At 38.2% G+C, this 23,472-nt stretch overlaps 1 protein-coding gene across 2 annotated transcripts in view; it reads left to right on the plus strand.

Annotated features, from left to right (window-relative positions):
• LOC128528790 (CUB and sushi domain-containing protein 1-like) overlaps positions 1-23,472 on the plus strand; it is a 401,372-nt gene that overhangs the window by 134,711 nt on the left and 243,189 nt on the right. For both annotated transcript variants that reach the window (XM_053501914.1, XM_053501915.1), the window contains exon 3: positions 12,564-12,676. In XM_053501914.1, coding sequence (XP_053357889.1) covers positions 12,564-12,676 — 113 coding nt within the window. The remainder of the gene's footprint in view (positions 1-12,563; positions 12,677-23,472) is intronic.

A 23,472-nucleotide genomic window follows, 5' to 3' on the forward strand; every position in this document is an offset into this window, starting at 1 on the left:
AGCTAAGTCATATCAAGCATTCAGGTTATTTATGACAGTGAAAGTGCCTTTCATTAATGATATGTGAAGGAGCATACTGTAGGTCTTTGACAGGTTATCATAGAACAGTGAAGGGGTCACTTGTAGTGTTTTAAGCTTTGTATTGAAAGCCATTTTCCACTTATTACTTTTTCTTTCTCGCTTGTTTAAGATGCTGGCTGGTGTGAGCTTCTCTAGGGCCAAGGACATTAGAAAAAACATTGTGTCTATAGTTTACTGTGTTTCACGTCAGGTAACTGTAATTATCATAATCGCCTTCCCCTTTTCTAAACGAATAGAACAACCCTCTGAATGTTGGAAAACTCAAGGGTCTTATGTAACCTTTCTGTATTGCTTTCGAGCTTGGCCATGACCTTGTTTTCGTGCTGATCAATGGTTAGGTTCAAGATAGAGGTGGTGATCTCTCTGAAAGCAACTTAATAGTACATTCATGAGGTCTGGGTGGTTTGGTGCCAGATGACCCTGACATGCTGGTTTTCCATCCAAAGCTTGTACATGAATAGAGTTATTTATCGTGACTTATGATGACTGTATTGACATGTATTGACTGCAGGAGGAAAGGAGGTGTCTGAATGTCAGAGAGGCATGACAGGAATGAGATATTTGGTAACAACAACCTTTCTCTTCAGATGGTTCTGACATTCTTTACTGGTTACGTCAGCGCGAGGTCTTTGCACGGACCGTTTAGTTTTTTTAATTGAATGAGCAAAACAGTGACCCTGAGTGGCTCTTTTGTTGTCTAGGCAAAATACCACACTGATGAGTACATCCAGTAACCATCATGTCTATTCTCAAATCCTGACTAAAGGCAAAGATGAATTCAGACTCAGTGATCTGCAATCAGAGACCTGTGTACTGATCACTTCACTTTTAAGAAGGTCATGAGACATTCACCCATTTCTTGTCTTTCTCTGATTTCATCTCTTCAGAAAAGAAACCTTTGGCACCTGAAAGGATTTCATCTTTGTCGGTCGATATGGTCTTGAGCAGAGAGCTTGGTGGTATTCACTAAAACCTGCTGTGCCTATGTTAAGGTGCAGGTGCAGGCTAATAGTTTTATTCGAAACTTGTCAGGCAGACAATCAAAAGGGCTGTCAATGCTCAGGCCAATGGAATGGTGATGGGCACAGGCTGTACAAGGATAAATAAGCAGGTAATAAGCAAAACAGCAAAACGGGTAAAACCATCGCACCGATCCTATTTGCAGCAAGGAAGCCGGTAACTGTGATTGGGTTGGGCATTTAGCTAGTGATCATTTCACAGTGTCATGGACTAGAAATCATGGAAATTGTAGCTTGCAACTATTTGAGACGCAAGAGCATGACCGTGTAAATTATGTCCACAGTTATTATGCAACTTGTACTAATTCTATTCATTTGCTTTATAGTTATTTGACCTGAGGTAAACTGTAATGAGCAGACTTAAAACATGTTTTTATATGGATATGTAAATGATAGATTCATTGCCATATTTTGCATATTTTTACCATCCTTATGTGGAGACACAGTGTTCAAATATTTGTTGTATCTCTATCAAACAAAATTGATTAGACCTTGTCCATTATCCACTTACCAACTCTTGGACGTCTAAGCAAACGGAAAGGCACTCTTAATAACCCTGCATTGCAGTCAACAATATAAAGCTTCCATTTAAAAACTTGTTTTGCACTTAATCAATATGGCTGGAATCATGCGCTGGGCGGGACTGTTTCTGTAGAAAGGCCTGCTGCTGTTTGGTATTGATTGAGTTCTGTAGCAGGCCCCTGGCTCTCGCTCTTGTGGCTCTGCTGCTTTACTCCCTGCGTTTGAATAACGCTGTATGCTACGTTTGTGTTTGAATAAACGCTGTACTAATGAATGATCATGTACTGTACAGTATATGTAATTACTTTCAATTTTTTCACCTTAAATTGTTATTAATGTAACATCTTCATTTGTTTCTCCATATTTTATTAAGGTTTCCATAATCAGGTATGAATCATTTAAATCTAAGATTGGGCTTGTAATGAACATAATCAGTTGTACCTTTGGCTCTGTAAATCTGTAAAATGAACATTTAATGTTTTCAATTATTTAATCGTGAATATTTGAAATTACACCAAATCAGTTTTTTTGACCAATAATCATGAAAAGAGACGCATTTACGTTGTATTATAGAAGCAATATTTTAAATCCGCACTTAAATAAATAAAGGATGAATGGACAAGTCCTAGTTTAACAGTTAAAATTGTGTGTGTGATCAGAAATTTGCCAGCTTCCATTAAGCGAGGCTTTCAGAATTTTTCTTCTGTACGCTTCAATTGTATTTTGCACTGCTTCACTTTTAAAACTGATAAATAAATAAATAATGTTGGAGATAACGTCAGATTATTGTTTAATACAGTCAATGTGAAATGCCATTCGTCAGCAACAACTCTGTTTGCCTTTAAATGTAAAATGACATCAGTCTACCTACCTTAGGGTTAACTACTCCCTCTACTTACCGTACTTTCAAAGCAAATACGCATCGTCTATTTTTCTTAATAGCCAGAACCACCCCCCCCCTCCCTCCTTCAGTCACAAAGAAAATATAAAGCATGAATCCTGCTGTCTTCTCTTCTGAGTGACTCCTAAAATCCTGCTTTGCCGATGATGCTTTCCTCCCCCACATAATCTGTTTGATTTGATGTACTGTAGGTTTCAGGTTATAAGTGAGTGGGTGGAATAATATTGGTGTCTTCATTTTTACTCCAGTCTTTATTGGCACATGCTGGCTGAATCACACAGCGTACACATATTTCTTTCTTATTTCACAAATTATAGGTCTATTTTCTGTTAAAAGTTTGTTAGGGGAATTAAATAGAATGGTAAAAATATTAGTTCCTCCATGGGTAGATTAATCAGTTATAAGGTATAACTTATGATATAAACGATCCAATATAAGTGTCAGCATGCAGTTCACTTGGCCAGCTAAGCTTAAGAGAATGACTAAAATTAGACTCAACTAATCTGTACTTGCACATACTGTATGATAAATTGCGCGTGAGCTGAAAGTAAATATATAGACTTTGGTTCGACAGTGTTCATGGTCAGTTTGAGCCAAGCTGGTTAAATTAAGTTTCTCCAGATCCATAAACATTTTGAGGATGATAAGAAAATAAAGGTCTATGGTCTAGAATATAGGCTGAGGATGATGGAGACATGTACACATGTATACATCTGTGAATGCTCTTAAGATGCTTTAGTAGCTTGGTCGCAGGATTGTGGAATTCACTACCGAACCCTCTGGAGGCATCATTATGCCTATTAATGAAATGTTAAGTATGTAAAGCGTCTGCTTGAAAACTTGTTTTTTTGTTATTTATTCATTTATGCATATGCATATTGTGGCCTGCCTGTGTAACGTGCATATAATGTGTGTGTGTGTGATAGCCCACATGACAACAAACTGACATTTTATGGGCATGTTTGGACAAGTTTGAGCATTTCAGTCAACCCAGCCCAGTCCAGTCAGCGGGCAACAAACGCTTTCAGTCTCACCTGGTAAGAGACTACAGAATAGAATACAATGCCAGATATTGCACAATATACAGAGAATTTCATCATCTCACTTCTTGACACATCTCCTCCACAAACTTGGTCCGTTTATGTGTCTGTATTTATAAATAGTCGTGGCTAAAATGCTTGAGGATTTCCGTTTTATTTGGGAATAGCAGAAATGGCTAAATATGTACTGTAGCAGGACAAAACGAAGTGGTGATCACAGAGCCTGTAAACAGGTTAGAATAAAACAGCCAGGTAAATACCAGTTCAGGAGTTCGGTGAACATATTGTAAGAATATATCATAAAATTGTTTTTCATGCTGAAAGTACATACTTTGCCCAATTGAAAAGAAATGCAATAACAAAATAAAAACAAAATGTTATATTGATGTGGTCACCATCCTAGTTGTTGAGTTTGAGTACACCTTGTGGTCACAAAAGGAACTGCAAAAAGTGCTGTTTAGAGATCTATTAGGGAGGTAATCTGATAGCCTCATGCTGCCTCATGCTTACTTTACAGCATGTGATCAAAAAAAAGGTGAAAAAGGAGCAAGGAACTGGGCAGATATTGATAGGGTTGCCAGTGCCTTGGGATTTGGGTTTTATGAACAAGTATTAAATTTTTTTTTTATAGCTAACATTTCTGCAAACAAAGGCAAAGTTAAAGTGCAGACTTGCACTATGGTACGCAGAAACATTTCTATTGTAAGATATATTGCAAAGATTAGGAGAGGTAAAGAGGGATTATACCGTGCATAATGCCCCAGCATCAGAAAGAGTCTACAGTATACTACAATGGCACAGAGAAAGATCAGAATTGCATCTCTTTTTTTTTTTTAATGCCCAACTTTTTGGAGCAAATATCAAGCCTTTTTAAAGATGTAGGAAAATTACCTAAAACATGGCACCCCTGGCTATAAATGTGCTGCTTTGTGCATATGCTGTAAAATAGGTACAGCTAAAACTTCACGAAACTATTTGCTCGACTGTACACTCTCTAACTGACTAAGTTTTTGACTCTCAGCAGCTTTACTCTGAAAGTTCAGTAGATATTAAAGTACCTCATAGCCGAGTCACTCTCTACTTAATTTAGTCTGAGGCCACGTCATTAATAATGCCATGCTGCTGTACCAAATCTATATGACTTGATGCTGTTGATTAAATGATTGCAAATGCAGAACCCCTTTCATAATCTGCATAATACTGTAATTTTTATAATTTGACTTCACATAATATTCATGAATTCACGTTAGTGCATAAAGATCTATATTTAGCAGCTTTTCTGTTTCTTTGGAAAAGCGACCACACTAGGGTCATTGCTCTGACACAGTTATATGTGGGAAGTGAATCAATCTATGTGCAGTAATAAAACTAACATCGCAGTGTGTTACACTGGTATGAGTGTTCCTAGTGCTTTATTAGTCACGAGCCCAAATGTGTATGCATGGATTTGAAAATGTATGCAGTGAACTGTGAGAATTAAGGTGTACTGTTACTGTACTGTCTGTGCAAGGAGCAGGGTTGCCAGATCTCTGAGACAAATCAGCTCCCTGGTTAAGTAATGTAAAGGGGTCAGGGGTAGCTCAGTGGGTAAGGCATTGGACTACGGTTCGGAGCAAGGCTCTTAACCGTCAACTGCTTAGATGTATGATGACATAAAAATGTACGTCGCTCTGGATAAGAGCGTCTGCCAAATGTCTAAATGTAAACAAAAATGTCAAACAAAGTTTTCTTTCAACATTGTGTACAAATAAAGTATATGTTGTGAATTTAATTTTAGTACCTCTTGAGCCACTGTGTACACCTACTGGCTATTAGGTAATCAAGGTTAGAACTTTCTAGGTACTGTAAACGAAACTAAAGACCCAAAAGGTGCACAACCCAGCAACAAGAAACGTTTAGTATCGAGTGTGTTGTTGGTTCACTGTGTGGGTGTACAGGTGTAGCCTATAGCTTAATGCAGTGTGTAGGACTGTTTTTTTGCTCATACAGTTATATCTATTTGTACAGTAGCTAGGAGTATTTCCTTTCTGAAGAGAAAAGTAAAAGAAACAGACAAACGGATTTCCACTGCAACACTTAGGCTACAATCTTTTGGGCTATAAATAGACAGGAGTCAGAGAGAACACAAATTAGGCACTTGACACTGAAAGGGTGCAGGCATCGAAAGGGAATTTGATTCAGCAAATTTATTAAGCAGAAGTGAATTTCCAGACCTTAGAAACGTAAGTCAATAGAAACGAGAAAGGTGTTAAATCTTTTTTTTTTTCTTTTTTAAGTGAACAAAAGAAACCTTACCTTACCTGAATACGAGTAAAGGCACCATGTGTAGTGTGGAAGTGTAGATTGCTTAAATGCCTAAAAAGCCAATAAAAGCAGGAAGTTGTTGAATGTATAGCTTGCAAGACCAAAAAATGTATTCTATTTATTAACATTAATCCCTAGTAACTCGGTAATTCATCCTTAGTAATTGCCTGGTCAGGGTGGTGCTGGTTAGGGCTGTGAATTGGTTTAATGAAAAAGAGCTAAGATTCATTGGAAAGTATCTCAGAGCCCCTTAGTACCTTCAAGGTGGAACTGTATGGCGAGGTGAGCACTAGTATGATGGTGATGCGCTCAAATCCTGGCAGCTGGGTATATGACTTGAGAGGAAGGGGAAAACAAACACAGATCAATACTTGGCTCTAGCTTTCCTTATAGGAATCATGCCACATTTTGGGCATCATGAGTAGCAAACTGTGTAAAACTATTCAGGGGGCATAGACAGTGATTCTGTGAAGAATTCAATTCTGCAGCAGGCCAAGAGAGTTACTGGCTTCATGATTGATGCACTTGTACCACAAGTCAAAGAGAGGCTAGGCTTGCTGAGCCATGTGATGGATATACCAATATATTGTGTCTACACCAGTGGTGGTCAGCAGTGGTGTGCTCACCCTTTTACAGAATGATAAATGTTACACCTGGTGGCCATTTCATGATGCATTCAATACCCAGTCGTTTCGGGAGGGTATTCGAACAAGGGACTGAGCTTACCTACTGGACAAATTACATTGTTCAACCACTTTAAAATGACTTTGTTCATAGGTAGTCAAGATCTGAGGTTTGCTTGAGGGGGGAAAAGTACTTTTTTGTACAGTTTTTGGGGGGTAGGTGGTGGTGGTGGTGGGGAGGACAGGTTAGGAAACAACACCAAATAGGTATTTTAATTGATTAAAATAAAAAAGGAGTAATAAATACAGAATGGTTTGTAAGGTGGCGTTTTTCCCTCATGTTCTAATGTCAAACTTTTTTATTGATACATTTCTTTCTTTTTTTTTCATTTTGTTTAAAAGAAAAAAAAAACATGGTCCATCAATCACCATTTTTTTTCTTTCAAAATGCCATTATCAGGTATCAAGCAGACAGATTGTCTGACACCGCCGTGATTCACTCAAACACATCTACACACAACAACCTGGTTGCCTAAGAGCTAAAATCAAAATCCATAATCCCATGTAGAGATGAGAAAGAACAAAACAAAACATGATAAATGTGTTCCAAGAATAAGGCATTTCAGGAAACCTGAAGCAGTCTGCTGCTGGTTTTGTTGAACAAAATGTTGTCCAAGTAAAGACGGATGTTCACTAAGAGTAAAATTTGTAACGAGAGATGGGATATTCAACAATAAAAAAAGAAGCCTGGCAATATTTTCAGCCAATGAGATGCAAAATAATTCACACTTGTCTGAATGCAGAGCCAAAAAGTGCCTGAAATATTTGTCAGTATTCAGACACAATTGCACATAATCTAATGGGCCAAATTACAGCTCTAGAATTGGCACTCTTTACAAAAAATGGGCAAGCTATTGTATACATGGCACATTTTATTAATATCTTGTTTAAAGCCCAAATTAGACACTTTAGAAAGGTTTATTCACCTTATTTCTAATGATTGCTACTTGAGGTCTAGTGACTGCAGTGGTCATAGCATATCATTTTCATACTTATCAAATCAATCACTAAGACCCTGGGCTTTGTTGAAAATGGGGGTGGGATCATCTTGAAAGAGACCACTCTCATCAGGATAGAAATTATTTATTATTGGATAAATCTGATAAGTCAGAGTAAATTTGTGTTGATTAGCAGTGACTTGTACCTCTAAGGGAAGACGTGTATAAAAATAGTGCATAAAAATGCTACAGTGCAGCATAACAGAGCCAATATTTTGTCATGTATCTGTATGAGATCATATCGATCTGCTAATAAACAGTACATCAATTGTGTTTTTGTTAATTTGTTTATTTCTAATTGAAAAGTCATATATATATATATATATATATATATATATATATATATATATATATATATATATATATACAGAAGCTGATCTGTTGGAAGAAAAAACAAAACTAAGCATCTGAGTGAGTTTGACAATGGTTAAATTGTGATGGCCAGATAACTAGGTCAGAGCATCTCCAACACAGCAGGTCTTGTTGGGTGTTCCCGCAGTGGTTAATACCTACCAAAAATGATTTGAGAAAGGCAGACTAGTGAACCCATGACTGGGTCATGGGCGGCCAAAGTTTATTGCTGTGCATTGGGGGAAAAGGCTAGCTCATATGGCCTGAGTCCACAGGAGAGAGCTACTGCAGCACAAATTGCTAACCCCTGTCTACTTCTGAAAGCACCTACAATAAGCACGTGAACAGCAGAACTGTACCGTTGAGCAATGGAAAAAAGTGACCCGGGCTAATAAAACACAGTTTATTTTACATCGTGTGGATGGCCGGGTGCATGATTGATCTGGGAAATGGTATCAAAATGCATTATGGGAAGAAGCCAAGCTGGTGGAGGAAGTTTAATGCTCTGAGTGATGCTGGGAAACCTTGGGTCCATTTGGATGTTCCTTTGCCACATACCACCTACAGTACCTAAATATAGTTACCAACCAAGTACACCCTGTGCTGGCAACAGCATTCCTTAATGGCAGCAAGCTTTTTATTTTTAAAGCAATATTGACTTGGGCTCCAAATTTCAATTCAACTTCAACCCAATCAAGCATCTGTGGGATGTGCTGAATAAACAAGTCAGATCAATGGAGGCCACACCTCGCAATTAAAGATCTCCTGCAAATAAATTGTTGCCAGATAAATCAGCACACATCTGAGGTCTTGTAAAGTCAATGCCTCAAACCTGAACTCGACACTTTGAACTTTTCGAAGATCACCTTTACTAGCCTGGACTGTTTACAAAAGGCAGGATGGGTTCAGGAATGCCTGTTGCCATCTATATGTCTAAATGGGGGGGGGGGGGGGGGGGGGGGGGGGTTTGGCTCATTGTGTTGAGGTCACTCTGAGTTCCTGTTCGGAAGGTCGGTGGTTCGAGTCCCAATTCCTCTAGGTTGCCGCTGGTGGGCCCTTGAGCGAGGCCCTTAACCCTGTCCCTCATATAATGTCTACTAACAAGAAGCTGGGATATGCAAATAAAAAAGAATTTCACAGTGCAGTAATGTATATGAGACGAATAAAGCCTGAACTTATAAATACAAACTGAGCTTCATCAGACCAGACTATGTTCTACCAGTCTTTAACTGTACATTTTGTGTGCCACCTGACATAGTCTTCTGCTGTTGTACATACCTCATCTGCTTCTACGATCGACATAGTGTACATTTTGAGGTGCTTTTCTCCTCACCACAACTGCACAGAGTGGTTTTCTGAGTTACTGTCGCCTTTTCGTCAGTTTAAACCAGGCTGGGCATTCTCTGTTAACTTCTCTCATCATCAAGGCGTGTCATTCTGCAGGACAGTCTCTCATTGGATGTATTTTTTTTCATCTCACTATTCTTAGTAAGCTTTAGAGACTATTGTGCATAAAAAAACAAAAAATCCATGGAGATCAGCAGTTATAGAAATACTGAAACCAGGCCATCTGGCACCAGCAATCATGCCACACTCAAAATAACATAGAACACATTTTTGTCCTTATTATAATGGTTTATGGGAACATTATCAACTTATCGCAGGTTATAATGTTGATGAAGTGACGCTATACCTAAACCCTAATGTCCCCTGTTTTTTATTTTTTTTTATTTTGCTTTTACCCCTGTTTTGCTGCTAAGAATTGGCAGAATTCTTCAGAAATATGCAATTAAATTTTAGCAAGGGAAAAAGGCTATAAAAAATTGGAAAAAGTCTTCCTCATACCTGCAATATCAAAAACTTACCAATATCATATGAGATTTTGATTACGGTGTGTACCAAAGCTTCAAAGCAGCTGAGTGTAAAAGTATCAGTTCAGAGTGCATTAGTTGTAAGTATACAGCATACTCCAGTCCATTTCAAACACCCCTTCTGAAAATGACACAAAATCATGTTTGTAAGTAACATCGTACTGTACTTACTGAGTGATAATTCCCAAAAGTAAGTCTGGATGCTGTTAAGGTGGTCATTAAAGGTGGAAAAAAATTTTTTCTAACATCTCTTAAGCTTACGCTCTTAATAGCTGGGTCCATATTTATTAGTAATTTTTATTTGTTTGCTTCTTAATTCATCCATGGTCATAATCAATGAAGATAATCTAATGAAAAATAAGATTTTCTTTTTAGTTATCGTGTCAAATTGAATGGAACGTTTAAGGAAAACTTAAGCTGAAGGTTGAGCCAGAGGAAATAGGGCTGCGTTAAGGAAAGAAAATGTACAGTATATTGGACATGATGTAAGGTAGTCATTTTGAATAAACTTCAGATATTTGCATGATAGAGTAAATATATATATATATATTTTCGACCTTGTTACTATGAGTGACTTTAAAAGTACTTTTGCTGTAACTTACAATGAGCTGTTTAGTGTTAAGACATTTTACTGATGGTTGCTGTACCTTGCTGCATCCTTATCTGCTCATCCATGCTTCACAATTACCCCTGTTGATGTGCTTATTCATTCATCTATTCATTTTCAAAATCAATATTATTTATAGAAGGCTTGCATTTTCGGTTCTGTACACCTACAGTATAATTATGCAGTAGATATTAAGTGTGCAACACAATGTCATAGTCTGTATTTGTTTTGTGCTGATCCAAACAGCAGTATTTAGTTTCAGCAGTATTCAGCAGTAGCAGTATGTATTCAGACATAAACCTGAAGTAGGTATAGGCAAAATGTGTGTGTGTGTGTGTTCTAGGTAAGTTCATTAATTGGCATGAATTGTGGATATTTGCTCATACTGTATGTCTGCAGTATTTTTAATTTAAATGTATATTTCCCAACATGTAAAGAAAATAGCAGCTTATTTTAACCACCGCAACCCTGATCAGGCCGTTACTAAGCATCAATTATTTTAATAAATACATCCCATATACTGTTCACATCAATACTTGATAAAAATGTTTCTCTGTAAGCATTATATCCAACCGCTCATTGGCATCTGCAAGCTACATGATCACTTATCCACTATAACTTTGTTGTTGTGCCTTTAGTACCTCATTGTCAACTTTTTCCCACACCATGTAAAGCTTTATTTAATAAAACAAATAAAATAATAATAATAATAATAATAATAATAACAATATATATTTTTGTGTTTTGAGTTTTTTTGTTTTAGGGACATTTTATATATAATTTTTAATAATGCCTAGATATTTGGTTATATTCCTATTAGGAAGTTCACAATTCATTCATTTAGCTTTTCTTCATGTTTTGTTTTTGTTTAATGAACCACTAGCATCTTCTCGATCTTTGTTATACATCTTAAAGCAGTCATTAAAATCACGGTAGCTGTGTTGTAGACCAGTGTTTTCCAAATGGTAAACCACAGACCCTTGTTGGGGTCTGGGGATAGTGCAGGTGGGCTGGGATAGCTCATTTACTATATATTTTTTTCCTCACATTTTGCTAATATTTAAAATATTTGGGGTAAATGTTTAAATTTAAAAATATATTTTAAAAAATAAGACAGTGGTATTTATATTATGATGTACTTTGTTAAAAATGTAAAAAGAAATATTTCATCTTTGTCTTATGTATTGATCACAATTGAAATTTAATTTTGCATGCATGACCTGTTTATTCCGAAATCCTAAAATGATCTGTTGTTTATTGCTAAGCCCTTATCAAATTGATTTTATGAGACTGCATAACTGCACCACTTTTTTTTAAACTTACTGTTAGCTCTTAGCTAGATATTCCTTTCCATGGGAATTAAGGCTTTCCTTTTCTGTCTTTGTTCCATTTGGCTGGAGATTAAAGGTCAGAGGATGCAGTAGCACTTAACCATGCTCCCTAAAGAAGGAGGTCAGTGTATCAAGCAGGGCTTTCTTCAAATGAACATGTCTGACCTTTCACCCCAGAGCCATGGAGGCAGTCATTACTTCAGAGGACCCGAATTTGAACTCCCTCTTGTTGCATCCTTGTAATTTATCTGAGAAGTGTCAGAGATGAGACTGCATCCCAAGAGTCGATGTAGACTGAAAGTAGACCTGCAAACTTCGACAAGTAACACATGCATACATACTCAGTTTGTATTATAATTGCAATGGAATTGAGTTGTTTTTCCATGGCGAGAAAAATACAGGAATACAGTTTATTGCTTATGCATTAGGGATTTAATGTCTTATTCAGAATGAGCAGATAATGTGGTTTAGACAAATACAGATACGAGGAGTTCTTCTACCAGGAGAAATCTTGTAGAAACTAGTGATGGAGACTAGTGCGTACATAATAGGAATCCCACAGGATGCAACGAAAATCTTCAACAAATGGGATGCTTCATACCCAAGGACAAAGAAAGACCCCATTTATGAACATACAGCATTTATTTAGTCATTCTTAGTAACTGCCTGGTTAGGATGAATATAAAATAATTTTTATAAATTAAAATGTTATATTTTCCAAACGTAAAAAAAAAATAATAATAATAAATCTGAGGTTGAGCAACTGCCAGAGCACCTTTGACAAAACAATAACAAAAAAAATGTTTTGCTTAATTTAATGTTAAATTAAAGGTCATTCTGTTGTGTCTTTTCCAGGTTGTCTGGCTTCATGTTGCCGTCGCCAATAGTAAGTTCGGGGTCCATACTGGCACTATGGTTTACTACAGATTTTGCTGTGAGTGCTCAAGGATTTAAAGCAATATACGAAGGTAAGAGACAGTGGATGATGATGCACTTTTTACTTTTTTATTTTCCATTTAAAGGTCAGAAGAGTACCTAACTTTTATGTTATTTAAACTTGCTCCTTTGTTTATGGTATTTCTATAGAAGTTCAAAATCTGTCATTTTTAAGTCTAAAGTGTAGATGCTGAGTACATGTATATTTACTCTAAATTATCTACCAATGTAAGGTTCTACCATTGGCATCAAATTATTTATTTTATTCTAGACCTTTTTTGCACCAGCATCACTAGTGGTCAGTAGAAGCAGAAAACACAGAATGGAATGACGATGTGAGATTGGAGCTGATTTCTTACTTTCTTTTTTGGTTTGTTTGGTATTCAGAGAAAGCACAAACCCAATAGTGGAGTATTGGCATATCACATCACACACAGACAACTATCTGCCTTTAAGTGTGCGATATTGTATGAAACCTTTTGATATATTCTTATTATGATTACATTTTTTAGCCTGCCATCCAATGTCACTGCTTCAGAGCTACTTTGTTTTTAATATTAGACCAGAATCCATCCAATGATTTTCTTAACTAATCCTTATAAACCGAATTACTCTACCGATGCCAGTATCCCATAAAGCATTACTATGCATAATAAATAAACGTGTTTTCTGGCAGAGAAAGATGGCGTAATGGTGCGACTTTAAAAAAAGAATCAGGCTTTAAAAGTCTGCAGTAATTCGCTCACAGGTATGTCTCCATGAAACTAGATTAATACTCCATGCAAATGCATCAATGAGCTTTTCCAATTAGTTGTGGGATTAACGGCAGTATCCCAGTTTTACCTGGATCTTATTCTATTCCTGCTCTGCTCCCCTGAGCTATGTGGACTAATTTCACTAGAAAGATGAGGGCACAGATATGATCTCTATCATTGTTCTCATTCACCCTAATGTTAACACATGAAATGCAGTTAATAAGATCCCCACTTGTATTGTTCTTATCATCTCATTTGTCTTTTTTTCCTAAATCATGCACTCAGTCAGGGAAGCTAAATTAAGGCTGGAGTTGAATCCGTTATTACAACCAAGCTACAACTGTGAAAGCAACAGCTCAAATTTTTTTTAATTTTATTTCAAATAAAGTTGAAATATCACCAGAGCTTCACCCACGGGCTTATCTTTGAAAATTCTCAGGCATTTCTACATACCGAGCTCGGCACGCTCAACCATATGACTCATCAGATTTCGGCCTTTTGAATGATGCACATTCATGTCACTTCTTTGCTAGAGAGGCCTATTTTCATGCTTTATTCCTCCCCATAATCTCCTTCAGAATATGGATTACTGCCATCATAATTCAACTTCCTTTTGGCAACGGCCTCATTGCTGTTAACTTATGAGTCGCTCTGGAAGGCTTCGCACATCGAAAAGTCACATCTCTCTCATTTGGCATCATGTATTGTTGGGTGCGAGCAAAAGCGCCCGAATACTCAGTCTATTTTTACGGCCATATGGCAGTTGTTGAGGCACCGCTGTGGAATGCAGATGTTCTGACAATGTGTGCTTTGTGCATGCTGCGAGACAAAGCTCTGTCTTCTGCATGAGGTATTATTCCTGCATCGCACTCAATGCTGCCACATGATCTCATTACACACCTAAACATCGTGATGTAATTACACCCTGTGCGTCCGCCATCCCGTGTCCTTCGCTTTGGAAACAATACACGCGCGCTCCTGCTTTGCGATGCATGTCACAAACCGTGTGATGACCGTGCGGGTTTTACCTTAGCGTAGTCCACGCTCTGACAATTGAGATGTTATGAAATTGGCTCAAGGTTTTTTTCCGCTGGGTTGTTTTTATGTGCATTAGCCAAAGCCCATTGAAGTCAGTGCTGCATAACATTTTCAGTGACTGCAGGACCTTTCTCTGTTATGCATTAGGAGCCTCTTGCACAGCTACAACCCAATCCATCAGGTTAATGGGATTTTATAATGGCGTTCCCTCTGGTGGCCAGAACGGACACTGTTTAACACAGTATAGTGTTTTTTTTTTTTTTTTTCTTGTCCCGCTCATTGCCGTAGAGCGAAACACATTCTAATAGCTGTGGACTTGAGCATTAGTGGGTTATCCATTAGGAAAATAATGACAGACAAACCAGCTAAATTTGGTTTTAGTTGTGCTCACCTGCAGGAATGTTTTATAAGGCTGTTTTTGTAAAAAAAACATTTTTATCATATAATTGAACAAAATTGCTGCATAAATCTGTAGTGTAACAATGGAACTCATAATAACATGCTCTTAGTTTGTAACATATAGGAAAGTACTGTACATTTCACTGCAGTTTTGCTATTGCTAAGTGTTTAATTATTTAGATGAAAGTCTTTCTTGCTTTGGTGCAAGCTGATGTGTAGAGTGAGGAATAATAATTTAAAAAACCACTGCTGAAGTTCATAACGTGCACGCCTAAATGTTAAAGCGGAGATGCACTATTTCTTCAATTCCCATTCAGCGCTGTTTAGATCACGTCATGCGCAATTGTCCCACAGGTTTCCCAGCAGCCTTTAGAACAGGGCTTATGGACCATTACACCAGACTAATTGTAATCTATTTGCCTGCAGAGTGCTGAGTGGCACAGCAGTGTGGTAGATGAATATAGAACCTTGGAACAATTTTCCCTCCCTTGATACACCCAGACGTTCAAGATGACAGCGTATGCCGATTTGATCAAGAGTGCCGCAGTTAATTAACAAAAAAAAAAAAAGGAAAAAAAATCCTCCTGACGAACCGATTTTTCATATTTTTCTTAAATGTGCATTGTTAATAGTCTGAGCAGAAAGCTTACAGTATGCACTGGCTATGAATGTAATGAAGTAAGTAAACTCAGACGAGGGTTAAAGATCTGAGCGCAAATCCATATGTTTATACACAGAATGACTTTATAGGCAGGGCTGTGACTTAGTGCCCACGCAATATAATTTGCGAAGAATTCTTATGGTGTACAGGGAAAGAAGGCTAATGAGGTGCAGGTGAGACTGATTAACAGTGGTTGGTACGGGATGGTGACCCCCTGTGAGCAGGAGTGGTATTCAAGTTTTCCCACTGTGACAACAAGCGGGCACAAGTGCATACACTTAGTACAGTATGAATTTTATGGGGTGATCTTTTATTAAAGGATCATAATAAGGGAAACCATGGCACAAGAGTGAAGGAAGTCAAGACCTAGACTTAACAATACTATAGCAGACATATAATAATAATAATAATAATAATAATAATAATCACATCATAATCTAAACAGTTTTAAACAATTGAAAAACATAAGTCCTTCAAAAGCTGCCATGATTTTATTTGACTGATCCTAGTCTTACTGAAAGTCTGCTGTGGTACTGTCCACACAACCAACATTTCTGCACTGCCACCTGTAAGAACACAGAGCCATGAATCTGCCGAGCTGCACAATCACCACGCACAGCCAGCATAGATACATCACTTGAAATGATGGCACCACTGACCAAAGCACCCGACTTGCCAAAAGTGATCAGATGCCATTCTCAGTCCATGGCAAGCTGGCACACAGATACACATTAAGGCATGGGGAAATCCAGCCACTCAAGCTTGGGTCTGGAGCACCGCCACAACTGGGAAGCAGCAGGCATGTTCTACCAAACAATAAAAAACAAATCAGCAAGTCAACATACAGTACAGTATAAACACAGGGAATAATGGGACGGGAAATATAATGGAATGAAAGAAAAACTTTCTTTGAAGAAGCAGCAGCTGAGATTCACACTAACACAAAACACTACTAAGTAACAAACCACAGTAGTGAAAATTAGACATTAATTAAACAGAAACAAATGAAAGTGGTATAGTTAGCAGAATGCAACCTTAACAGAGCATCGTTTCATTCCATACATTTACGTCTTAGAAGCGTTGAAAGCAGAACTGATTCGCCTACATGTGTTTTTAGCAGATGAGAGAAAACCTACAATCTGCACTTTAACAGCAGTTACAGTAAATGGGACATATTCTGCAAAGAGGCATATTCGACATACACTGTGTTTGTACAAAATCAATTAAAACAAATAAATAAATATGGGAAAAAACTAAAATTGCTTTTTTTTTTGTTCTTTTCCATTTTTAAACCAGCCACCCTAATGTGACCTCATATAGTAAGATAAACTTTTCAATCTTATTGCTCACGAAAAGAAAAAGTATAAAACTCTTTAACTCAATGCTTAACAAACTTTCTTACAATATATTTAATAAGCCTTTTACAAACCAACTTTGTTTGGTTGACCAAATAAACAAACAAACAAAAAAAGGAAGCTTGAAAAAAGGCTCACTCACTCTGTAGGCTCACTAAGTAGGTGGCCTCCCTTTCTGCATTTGAGCGAAGGGGCATGGCCGCTGGAAAAGGGCCCAGCTGGTGAATAATCACCTTTAATGCATTACGGGCTTCATCCACATTATAAAACAATGCGGGTACTTTAGCTCGGGGTCCGGAGCGCTACAGGGTAGAGTCGCGCGGCAGACGTTAAACTGTGATGAGTGCCGCGCAAGCGAGGAGATGTTATGTGGCCCTTGGACTTCCAAGGCATGAATGAAATGCTGCCTTTCTAATCGTCGCTTTAAGTACAGCCACAAGAGAACTGCACTGGCATTCGTGACACTGCTGCCGAGAGGAAAAGGCCGCTGTGTGCTGCACGTTAAGGCCCCCGTTTCCAATCACGATGGACTTCCGTCTGTAGGAGAGGTGGGAGGCAAGATGAGCCGTCTGAGGGAGCATGCAGAAGCCACTACCTATGCCCATGCCAGCTAGACACTGCCTTCAGACCTGCACAGGCATAAAGACTCAATTTCTTCCCCACTTTTTTCTTCCTCTTTCCATAAACCCTTTCTTTCCCTACTTCTCCAAATAAAATTTAGTTTTTTCCGTAAGACCGCTCCTCGCGTCCGTCTGTCTGTGGTGCCACCCGTGCGTCAAACCCATTACACTGACAAAACTTTTTTCTTCCTGAAAATAATCCTACACATTTTATGCATTGGGTGATTCAAATGAACACTGACTTCCAAAGCAATTGGATTGTATAGTAGTAAAGAACGTGGCTCTTATTTAAATTTACCCTTGAAAATATGCATTGAACTGCTGGAAGGAATGGCTCGGCCTCTGTGATCTATTCAACAGAGAGCCCATATGCTAATTTAAAGTTGAAGGGAGAAAAAGAAGGTATGTAGAGTTTAGTAGTCTCTTTAAAATGTATTTTCTAGCAATTTTTTTTGTTTTGTAGACACTGTTGTTTGATAGACCCCGCTTTGAAATTCAGCAGTCTCGGCTTCACAACATAGTTTGAATCGTGTAATTAAACTTTTTTAAGTCGTAATTCATCATGCTGTAGATAAGACGTCATAGTGCAATTCCCATTATCTCTACACTAACATTTTTACACTGCGTTCTTCTCCTCGGGGATCGTGTTGGCCGATGAGCGTTGTGCTGACGCTGGGAAATAACGCTAATATTGTCAGCTTTTGCAAACGAGCATTTGCTGCTCATATTCAGCTTCTTCAATTAAGTATCTCATCAGACCTTTATTGAAAATTTAGAAAAAAATTACTTTTTTTTTTTCCTTCTCACCAAACACTGAGATTTAGATAAGGAAAAAGTCCAGCCAGGCCTGCACCCAAAGATATGAATCAATTAATTTCCCTTCACACAGCAGAAGCCTTAAGATAGCTGCTGGTCTGTCAAACGTGATGAGAGTCTGGCTAACGTTTAATCAACCTTGCTGAGTTAGGGTGTGATAGAAAGGCCAGACAAGAGGATTGGATTACGTTCTGGGTCTCCCTTTCGGTTATCAGACTGCTCCTCTTCTATTTGGACACCACCTGAGTCACTCAGTAGTTCTTTAGCTTTTGCTTTTGGAGAATGATGGAGTCTGCGGGTCAGAACCTTAAGAACATGGTGAAGAGATGTTTGATCTCATGGTCAGTGGGTCTGATGTACATCCAGGGGAAATTTGTAAACATTTGGACATAGGGGTGTGTGTAGGTCACAGTAAATCTGTGTGTTAAAGTCTAAAGACTGCTCAGGTGTGTTTAACATGGGTATATTTGGAGTACTACATTGCTTATATGCAAGAGGTTATAAGAGAAACTATTTTCTTATGAACCACACTGAAGTCATGAGAACATGTCGCAGGCACATACACAACCTTTGCATACTATACCAGATCATTTTTTAAACAAAATGTAAGCGAGACAAAGGAAAAGCGTGACTCAGGCTGCTTATACCTGTCTGTGGAATGTAAAGCAAAAGAAAGTATAATATTTTCAAAATTGTATGTTTGAACCATGAAGAAAAATCTTCTGTAGCAGATTTTCCATCAGCCTACATGTATGTGTTCAAAAGATCAGTAATGGTAAATCTCTGGATTCACCTTGCTGCAAAAGAGGATCTGTATACCCTTTTTTTGAAAGCATTCAAAATAAATGAGCTCTAAGGAGCAAAGCGCTGACCTTGAAACATGCCAAAGATGGCTGCACACTTTTTTCCCCTGATATATATCGAATCAACATAAAAAATAGGCAGAATCAACCATCAGAAACTAATAGCTAGTATTTTCTTTTTCTTGAACTATGCATCAAGGGGATAAACGTGCAGGCTCAGTGAAAAGATTACGATTAAATGATAATGTCAGACTTCAAATGGATAGGACAGATTTAATTTTTTATTTTTTTTGCACGGTGTTTAAAAAGCTTTTTGGTCAACAGCCAGGTAAAAGCCCTTGTAATATAGTATGATTGAAAAATTGTTTTGGTAAAATCTGAATACAAATACTGATGCACTGCCTGGTCAGAAAAAAGTTGTGGTTTAAGAAGGGTCAAATTATTGCAATCCTTTTAGCACAAACGATGGATGGAATTTGGTTAGGAACTGTCCAACACATAATTAATTCTGAAAGGAAAGTGCTGACCCATCAACTTCACAGAGGAAATGTGGTGAGAAAAACATCATGAATGGAGATCACATACACGCTTGCCGACGATGCACCATGAAAACTCGACAGTAGTTTAATAGTTTATGTTTAATAGTGAAAGCAAAGTTGAAGTGAAAGCCACATGCATAATGTGGTGAGAACTCTCAGGATTGGGGCCACCTGTATGACCATAAGACTTGTTAGTGAGACTGACCAGAAAAAGCATAAAGATTGGGCAATAGAAAAGTTCATGTGGTCTGATGAGTCCAGATTGACCCTAAACCAGAGTGACCCTGTGTCAAGAAGGGGAAAAAGGGAAGCGCATGAAGCAATGTATACATCATGCATAGTGCATATTGTACAGGCCTCGGGAGACAGTGTTATGCCCTGGGGTTTCTTCAGTTGATCAGGTCGAGGCTTAGTAACAATATGTGGCAATGAAATAAAGTCAGTTGACAACCTGAAAGTACTGAAGGGAAACCAGGTTATCACATTTTGGGGTGGGGTGGGGGAGGGGGGGGGAGGGGGGGATGGGTGTCTGGGTTATTTCCAGTACTTAGTGTGAAAGAGCGGTTCTGGAAGAATGAGGAATTGTTCTCATAAATGAATTAGCCACAATATTACTGTGATCATAACCACAGGCAGTCAGGTTGAATATTAATTTAGGGGTGGAGAGTATTTGGAGCAATTGGATTGTATGCTAAGCAGAATACTTCTATTATACATGTCTACACATGTCATAGCACCCTTAACATAGTGATTTGTCTTTAAAATTCATTTAGAGTCCAAATAGTCTTCACAACAGGGTTTTGTTTATTGTAAGATAAAATCTTTAATAGGCCCAGGCCAAAATATAGACATTTAAACTTTTGTTATTTGCTTTTGATTTATTGCTCATGTATCACAGCCACATGGATCTGGAAAATATGAAAAATGATGAGGTAGAGAAGTACTGGCAAGATAGTAGAGCCAATTAAAGTTAATTTTTTCATCGATATTGTGCTGTCCAGTGCACATGGGGCCAGTTTTCATGTAAAAGGTTCGGTAGACTAGATGCAGACGAAGAGGCTTGATGTTGGAATATTACAGTGCATCCGGAAAATATTAACGCCGCTTCACTTTTTCCCCACATTTTGCCATGTTACAGCCTTATTTCAAAATGGATTAAATTTGTTACTTTTCTTAAAATTCTACCAACAATACCCCATAATGACAATGTAAAAAGTTTATTTGAAATCTTAGCAAATTTATTTAAAATAAAAAAATCAAACATACAGTAAGTATTCACAGCCTTTGCCATGACACTCAAAAATGAGCTCAGGTTCATCCTTTTTTCACTGATCATCGTTGAGATGTTTCCATAACTCGACTGGAGTCCACCTGTGGTAAATTCAGTTGATTGGACACTATTTCAAAAGACACACACCTGTCTATATAAGGTCCTACAGTTAACAGTGCATAAAGGTCCAGATAAGCACAGTGGCCTTTATTACCCATAAATGGAAAAAAGGTAGGAACCACCAGGACTCTTCCTAGAGCAGGGCCTGGCCAATGTGAGTGATCGGAGGGAGAAGTCTTAGGCAGGGAGGTGACCAAGAACTCGATGGTTAGTCTGAAAGACCTCCAGTGTTTCTCTGGGGAGTAGAGAACCTTCCAGCAGAAAAAACATCTTGTAGCATCATACTCAAAAGGACTCGAGGCTGTAATTGGTGCCAAAGGTGCTTAAAAAAAAGTTTCTAAGAGTCCTTCAGGCGATGTTTCAGTATGTGCCTGTTTGCGCCTTTTACTGAGGAGTGGCTTTCGTCTGCCCACTCTACCATGCAGGCTTGATTAGTGGAGTGCTGCGGAGATGGTTGTTCTTCTGGGAGGTTCTCCTCTCTCCACAGAGAAACACTGGAGCTCTTTCAGACTAACCGTTGGGTTCTTGGTCACCTCCCTACACTGTAAACCCTAATGCTCAAAGTAATTAAACATATTGAGTTTTGTTAACTTACTGTAAATAATTACAATTAGTTCATATTAATAGACCCTTATCAGTATTTAGAACTTTTTAGTATTCATAAGTTTGTAGAAATGACACTTTTTAAGTTAGCTGAACAAATTTGATATTTTAACTATCTTTAAGTACTTAATTAACAGTAACTGTCACTTGAAGTTACTTAACTTCTTAAAATCTTTCAGACTAGTGATTTTGTGTCTGATGTCATCATGGCAATAGGGCACTATAGGGCTGGTGATTCGCCTGCCATGTGAAAGGCCTGGGTTTGATTCCCAACAACTGGATAAAGTGCCTGTGCCAAGCAATGGGAGGGTTGTGTCAGGAAGGGCATCTGGCGTAAAACCTGTGCCAAGCTTGTGTGCGGACCGGATTGTCTGCTGTAGCGACCCATTGCCGGGAGCAGCCGAAGGACCAACAACAATTTATTTGATTTGCAACATTAAAAAATATATATAATTGCTATTAAATAGTATGAGTTAGGCTACTCAATAATGCAAGTAAAGAATGATTAATATAAATGAGTACAACAAACTCAAAAACTCATATTTCCGTTTGCTTAAAAGTGCAAACATCATAACTTAAAAAACTTTGATGTAACTGATTACCACAAGTTTTTTAGGTTTTGCCAACTTATTCAAGGTTACAGTGTAACTAAGGCCCTTCTCCCCCAGTCGCTCACTTTAACCAGGCGGGCCACTCTAGGTAGAGTTTTTGGCCATTATTGGGTTCTGACCTGAGTGGGTAGATTAGGGGATGAGTAAATGATAAAAGGATCATCAACATACTGCAGTATTGTAATTACAACCCCAAAATAACTACCACTTTTTAACCCGATAAATAAAACAAGCGATAATTTGAGTTTTGCACACACATTCCCGCCACCTTTATGATCAATTGTTTGGGCATATGCATTTCTTCTTTTAATTCAAACTGAAGGTATTCTATATGTTGTTGTAAATCTTAAAAATGGCCATTACAAAGCAACAATTTATTGCCCTCATGCTTGTTTGATGCCATTATGTCTATGGCTACATGAATCCTAGAATATGGTCTTACTTCTCATTCTTTCTTACCCCAGATATAGTGTTGTAGTACAAAGATCATGAGTAACTGATTTTATCCTCGACCCTGGTTAATGCAAAGTCTATCCTGGGAACATGGAGCATAGGGCAGAAATACACCTTGGATGAGATGCCAAGGGAAATCAAGAGTAGCCAATCCACCTAGTGACATGTTTTGTGAGGACACTAGAGTGCCTGGAGGAACTGCAAGCATCAGGAAAACCATGCAAATCTCCAGACAGGCAGCATACCCTAAGCTCAGGATCAAACCACAGACCCTGGAGCTGTAAGACAGCAACAGTAACTTCGCCGGCACCATGCCCCGACTACAATGTGCTGGTAGTTAGAATAAAACTCGCCATGCTGTCAGTATTCATATCAGGCTGTGGACCACTCTAGGGGGTAAAAATAAATAAATAAATCCAAAACTTTATAGATGTGTAACAAAGGAAAGCAGACTTGACCATAAGTAACAGAAAAGCTCCCGGGGACATGGGAGACATTTTTTTAAACTAAATTATATTTTAATACTGGGCACATTATATAAACCTACAAAAAAAATTATTAATAATAAAATTAAACAACTTTCTTTTTTCCTTCACCTGTCAAGGCCCTGTCATCTGATCCGCACGCACAGGGTTTACACTAGATGCCCCTCCGATTTTATCCGGGTTTGGGACCGGCGCTGCATGCAGTTGCTGGGTAGTATGAGGTGTGGCAAACCACCAATGGCTGAGCTCGAACCCGGATTCTCAGATCCCCAAATCAACAACTTAGAGCTTTAGTCGCCT

Source organism: Clarias gariepinus, chromosome 8 (assembly GCF_024256425.1).
Source record: "Clarias gariepinus isolate MV-2021 ecotype Netherlands chromosome 8, CGAR_prim_01v2, whole genome shotgun sequence".
NCBI lineage: Eukaryota > Metazoa > Chordata > Actinopteri > Siluriformes > Clariidae > Clarias > Clarias gariepinus.